This window comes from Elgaria multicarinata, chromosome 1, assembly GCF_023053635.1.
Source record: "Elgaria multicarinata webbii isolate HBS135686 ecotype San Diego chromosome 1, rElgMul1.1.pri, whole genome shotgun sequence".
In the NCBI taxonomy this organism is placed as follows: domain Eukaryota; kingdom Metazoa; phylum Chordata; class Lepidosauria; order Squamata; family Anguidae; genus Elgaria; species Elgaria multicarinata.
The window spans coordinates 42,784,685-42,791,128 of NC_086171.1; the positions used below are offsets into that span (position 1 = coordinate 42,784,685).

Genomic DNA, 6,444 nt, shown 5'->3' on the forward strand with positions numbered 1-6,444 from the left:
ACTGCACCTAATTCCTGGATTTTTGGCTGGCTACCTAGCCACACCTCAGGAACACAAACTAAGTTTTAATGACTAAATGTAGTGGCTTTTTGTAGATAAGCACACACAGATTTAGTTATAGACAATCTCTGAAGGAACAGATAAGCAGTTTTCTGAACAAAGGTCATCACTATATTTATGTATAAGGCAAAAAGACAGCAAGTGTGCAGCTTCTCCCTTGTTTAAAGAAGTGTGTGAAGAGTTACTTTTTACAGAGGGAGAAAAAGTTTCAAATAAAGTGAATAAAACTTAATTTTAATAAAGACATCAACATTTAAACAATAAATAAAAGTCACTTGTAAGACTAGCTGCATAAACTAAAACAGCTGTAGTAAATTTTATATACATTTAAAGGGAGTATGTCAAGACAGACTATAAGTTGCTGGTAACAGTTTCCTTGATTGAGATTGCTGGGGTAGGCCCAACGTGAGTCCAGATATAACCTTTTTCTGGTCTAGTAGGAATAGTAGGAAAAGGAGATGATCGAGATTTGAAATATTCTGAAGGTGCATGACAAACAAATTCTAAGTACTCAATTTTTCTTGGAAGATCTTCTTCTGGTCCTTAAATAAAAATGAAAAAGTTAGCTTTTTATTCTCCAAACACAGATTTGTGGTACATCAAAATACACATTGCCATATTTCTCACTAGGTACCAGAGGAAACATCAGTATCTTCTCTTGCCCCAAGATAGTCCCATACAGAAAACAAGCTATGCAAGCCACTGGTTCTGCAATCTTCTCCACATTACATAGGGGTAGGAGAAACAATCTAGTATGAAATCCCCCATGCCAATGGACTTAGCTCAATGTTGTATACATAATAAGTATTAAGCAGACATACATACTCTTGAAATAGCAGTGGGCAATTTCTGCCCCTCCAAGGGGGTGTCTATACAATGCCACATTTGAAGAGGATCAGCTTAAAAGCCTGCAACATCACTGCTGCGAGACTAAATAAAAAAAGCTAGATGGGGCAGGACGGAGTGTGGCTATCTAGCCAGAAAAACTGCAGCGTGGTGGCCATTGCGTTGTCAACACTGCCCCCTTTCCTGCATTCCCATGCTTATCCAAGCTATGCCCACTGGATAACCCAAACCAAAGCTGGGAAACAATGGAGTGACCTCAGCATAAAGGTAAAAGTTGTGGTGAATCGAGAGTTTGCAAACATGCAGTTTTGGGGGGAATCCCGCTGTGGCTGCGAGTTGGCAGCACCACTGCGCAGCCACTACAGGGTTAACAAAGCATATAGACACCCCCCAGATGTTTTAGCCAACTCCCATCCTTCACCATTGGTTATGCTGGCTAGGGCAGATGGGAGTTGTAGGCCAAAACATATGGAGGGCCACAAATTTCCCAGTCTGCCTTCTAAAATGCAGCAGCAGAATAGATCTATACCTAGCACTTTGTTCCTTTTGGAAAATAATATTATTTAAGTGGCTTGGGCTCAATACCTGTACTACTATATAAACATTCAGCAGAGGAAAGAAAGATCTTAACAGCTTGAGGCTGTGTAGTCATGATTACTCTTGTGATACTGAAGCATAGATTGGATCATATATACAACATGCTGTATCTGTGTAGCAAGCAGGAATGTTGTAGTACCCAACCCTAGATTTTTTAGGATTAAAAAAAGGAGGCATATGTGTGGAGGGCCACGTACGTGTACCACAGCCCCTCCCCACAAAAAGTAAGGGCTGATCTCATCTACTTGCACTATTGCCTTATTTCCAACGAGACATGCCAGCATCAGCATACTGCACAGGAGAACAGGCTGCTGTCAAACATGTAGCTTCATTTTTTGTTTCTTGTGCAAATTTATTCCCTCTAGAAATCACTGCCCAGCTACTAATAAGGGTTAAAACCAAATCTATGACTGTGGAGCTATACCACGTGTAGCACTTTATACAATAATTTGTCAGGACAAGTGGAACTTAATATTTTAGGCCTTGGAACTTACCTATTATGTAAGTTGCAGGGTCAAAACAGTCTTTGGGGCTAGCTGTAGTAGGAATGAGCCATGTTAAAGCTGCACTTTTTTCACAGTATTGGTCTTGAATAAACCCTCTAATTTGAGCATAGTATGTTTTACCATCCTGCTCATCAATCACTGAAACAACATCTCCAATCTGATAGTAAACTCCCTAGAAAAAATATAGATCATTAGAGGTTGTTTAAAAAAAACAAAACCCTGAACTGATATTTTTATAGCTTCTGTTTAGGTCTATGCAAATTATCTCCCCCCCCCCCCCCGGCCCACACCAGTCTCATTTACAGAAAGCATTTCTGCATCTTCTCTTCAGCAAGGCCACAATCCAGCCTTTTCTAAGGGCATATATGGTGTCCCCTAACCACAAACAGGAGTGGAACAATACGATTGAATTGTTTTTCCTTCTCTCAAAAGTAATTATAAATTGGCTGGTTTGAATTTTGTCTGAACCTCTATGCCAATATTGCTGGTTTATAGTGTAATCTTAAAAACGTCTACTGAGAAGCACCACTGAGTTCCATGGCAGTTACGTGAGCATAGGATTGCAATGTTAATATAGTTTATATAGAAACTCAAATATAGAAAATTTAATAAATGCTATCCATTTTGAGCCTTTTGTAGTAGCACTTGATTGATGGAGGAGTTTTTTGCTCTTGACTAAAAATCAGCTACTATCCTTTTGAAGAACATAAACTATACCTGGAAGTCCCCAGTTCAGATTTCAGCTCAGCCATGAACTTGCTAGACCTTTAGAAAACAGCTACGGTAAACTTCAGTAACAACGAAAATATAAACCACTGCACAAATTTATAGTGCTACTATAGTAGTGCTACATATGTTCGAGTCACAACAATGATTCCTAAGCTCCAAATGCTGCTTAATATATTGTTTAAAGACTTTGTAGAAACATATTTTGCCCAACTGCTTTATTTAGAACTTTGTTCACTCTTTCGTTGACTATTGAAACATTCCAACTTGTTCAAAAATACTCATAATACCAGGTTTAGTTAATAGTGGAATCATTTGTGAAACTTAAAAAGAATTTAAATGTTATACCTTATAGAAGATAGATTCTGCTGTAATTATGGTGGCCACAGACTCTGGAGCCTTGATAGGCTAAAAAAAGGTTGCAATGAACATAGCGTCAAAAATTAAAATATGATGCAATTTTGTGCATGTAAACGAGATTTGGAAGAGAAATCAATACAGAATCATCGGACCACTACATGTGAAAGATATCATTAACACCTTCAGTACCAGAAAGCTATGATAAAATAAAACTAAATCTTTATGTTGAGAGTTTAACCAGGAAGCATTTCAAAGTTTGCAGTGCATAGAAACTGGATACTAAATTAGAAGCAATAATTTGTCTCCAAGTTATTGCCTGAGAGTAATTTCACTCCTTATGGAATACAAGTGTATGTTAAAACACTTGGAGAGGCTACATGCATCGATTTCAGTGCAGGAATATGCACGCTACATACATGAAGCAGGAGTCAACTGCAGATACCTGCTAATTTGATAGAATGGATGGATGTACCCACTTCAAAGAATGAGAGCATACTCTTAACCTATTAATGTTAAGAGTATTCTCTCATGCTTTCAAGTGCGTACATGCAGCCATTAATACATGAAGCAATCCTTATTTGCCCAAATACAAAATAAAATAAAATTATACACAGAATAATTAAAATTCGGCGGACTACATATTGAATTCTATTAACATTTTCTGATTACCTTCCAAGACGGCAAAAGTGAAATAGTAGAATTCAGAAGACTGCAGTTAATGCAATGTCTGTACAATAAGCCTGCTGGAACAAGAACTAAAGGATGGTAGAAACTGAAACTAGTCATGATTTCTTATGCTGGCCTTTTTCAGGGGAAAAAAGTCAAAGCAGCAGCTGAACTAACTGAAAATGCTAAAATAAGTCAAGATCAGCATTAAAACTATTTATTTCTATCCTCTAATTCCATTACTAAATTTCTTGTATTTAATGTAGTAGCTTAAATCTTGAACCGGGTTGTTAAATCTAATGTTCCTTTTCCATTTTCTGCAAGCAATTGTAATTTAGTGGAACTGAAGTAAGCTCCATCTGAAAAACAAATTGCCTACATAGATAGTAGATTGGCTTAGATCCTACCCTTTCACTCCATGGACAGAAGTAAGGAAGTTCTGCTCATGGAAGGCGTCTTTTCATGAAAACAAATCTTCTGTTCATGGTTGAAGCTACTCTACCCTGGATATTTGCAAAACCAGCTAATTACCTTTGCTCTTTCAAATCTCAACCTCAACATGCATATCTAGACCACTCTAGCTTTACCTTTTCTGTGCTGTCTCCTAATCTATCCAAACCACTCATCCTGCTTCCCATGTCTTCTTTTAGGGACACTTCACACATGGCAGTTTTCAACGGTACTGTTTCCATGAAACATATGACAAACGCTCCTGTCTATTTCCTGTGTGTATATATGAACAGGATCTATCACATGTGACTATCTACATGGTCACATGCAGCAGTTAATCATTCTTCTTCCTACAAGAAAGCAATTCCAGCGTAGGAGTTGTATATATGCAGAGGTGCATTTGCTTTTTACCTGCACAGAACTGACAACCATGTAGGAAAAGAGTCATAACTGAAGCAGACTTTAAACTGAAAGTCTTTCTGCATTTGGTACAGAACCTACCACGCTCCTGGCATTTAGCAAGTGCTGAACAGTACTTTGTCACCTTACATTTTTTAACTTAAAAATATGCCTTCTCCCTTTTCCTTTAGTAGAAACTTTCTTTTCAGCAGCAGGAGCAGACTTGTATTTCGTATTCCTTAATCGAGCAGATCTTCTGTGAATTTCTTGCTTACTCTATGGTATACAAAAATAAAAAATATTGGTAACTGCTGAGTATATAAACAAATATACAATGGATCATATTCTTAATAAAAGGTGGTGTTGATGGGAAGCAATGACAGTGGGATCAACTATCTCCAAGCCAGAAAGTAAATTCCTGTCCTAGATCCATTTACTTAGAACTACATTCCTTTAATTTCAATGGAAAGGTTTTCTTTTCCTTTCTAGCATTTATACCATACCTTAAAAAACCCAAAAACCTTTCCTATAAACGCTTACAAGATTACGCTAGAGCATTTTAGCAACTCTCAGAAACAATTTCAGATTTCAGAATCCCATGCACATCTGCTAAGTAAATTCCACCATGTCCAATGAGACTTACTTCCAAGTAAGTGAGCATAGGAGCACAGCATAAGGCTGCAATCTTTTACCCACTTATCAGGAGAGTAAGCCCCACTAAATTCAACGGGTCACTCCCGAGTAGATATGTACAGGCTTGGACTCTTAAGAGATTAATACAGCAGAAAGTACAAGCCCCTCCGACAGCTTTCCAATTCGTATGACAGGCGTTATAGGCCACGGTAATCTTGAGTATGCGTCCCAAAGTTGAAATACTCTTTATTCTTTTAACGTGTATTTATTGGAGAAATTTGTAATCCGCATTAACAGTGGAGAATACATAATCTGATATAAATGCTATTACTATTGTTAATATCGAAGGAAGCGGCGTAATGTGACCCCACAAAAGGACTGATCCCATAGCGGCCAATAACAATTCAGACGGAAAATAATAACCTCTTCTGGGGAAGGATGGTGGAGCAGAGCAGGCAAAGCCAGCTCAGGTGAAGCAGCTCAGCGCCCATCCCGGATTGACAGCTCAACCCTCTGTGCGCTTACTCGGAAGTAAGGCCTACTCTTTACGGCGCAGCTCACGCCCAAGCGCGTTCATGGGCTCAGCTCGAGAGGGGCGGTTGTCGGGAAGTCTCACCTGCTTCCCGCCGCCGCCGCCGTTGCTATGCTGCGCGGCCGCCGAGGTGGTGGCGTAGGCAGCTCCGCCGGTGCTGGGCGGCCCTGAGCGGCCTGTGCAGTTGTTGCAAAGGATCTCGCCCTGGCCTCCTTTCTTCCACATAGACGAGGACGTAGTGCGACACACGCTGCACGTCGGCTTCAGGCCCAGCGGCATCTTGGCGCCGGCCCGTTTGCTCGCTCGGTCCCTGACTGCAAGCCCGCCCGCCACGACGGATGTTGCTTGTGGAAGCGGCGCCGAAGAAGAGCGGCCGGAGCGGCTGAGGAAACGGAGGCAGAGCGGAGCGCGGGCGAATGGAGGCGCCGCCGTCGTCCCTGCCCTCTGCTGGCCACCCGGCAGGCTGCACGCCCTGAGGGAGCGAGTCGTTCACAGGCCTCGCCGAGGCTACTTCGTGGAGGGCCGCGCCTTTCTGCTTATTCTCCTCCGCCCAAGGGCGAGGCTCTCAGCCGGGAAGCTACAGCTGGGCCAGGAGCCGCCCTATCATGGGATAGGCGTGAGCTGGCTCTTTGGGGGACGTGAGACGGACGTAACGGGCAGCAAGGTTAT

At 41.2% G+C, this 6,444-nt stretch overlaps 1 protein-coding gene across 1 annotated transcript; it reads right to left on the reverse strand.

Annotated features, from left to right (window-relative positions):
* Positions 1-132: 132 nt before the first annotated feature.
* On the reverse strand, positions 133-6,167 carry GATAD1 (GATA zinc finger domain containing 1). Its single transcript, XM_063126795.1, has 5 exons — positions 5,860-6,167; positions 4,761-4,886; positions 3,084-3,143; positions 1,998-2,181; positions 133-602 (listed from the first exon to the last, which is right to left on the reverse strand). Exons 1-5 carry the CDS (start codon positions 6,052-6,054, stop codon positions 412-414), a joined length of 756 nt encoding a protein of 251 aa, XP_062982865.1. The 5' UTR covers positions 6,055-6,167; the 3' UTR covers positions 133-411.
* Positions 6,168-6,444: the final 277 nt, after the last annotated feature.

Excerpts from the sequence above, each read along its gene's own strand:
- GATAD1 (XM_063126795.1), bottom strand. The coding sequence starts at position 6,054 with ATGCCGCTGGGCCTGAAGCCGACGTGCAGCGTGTGTCGCACTACGTCC. Across the intron at positions 3,144-4,760 it reads ATATTTTTAAGTTAAAAAAT|CCTATCAAGGCTCCAGAGTC; the intron begins GTAAGGTGACAA and ends ACCTTTTTTTAG. Across the intron at positions 603-1,997 it reads CCCTGCAACTTACATAATAG|GACCAGAAGAAGATCTTCCA; the intron begins GTAAGTTCCAAG and ends TTTTTATTTAAG.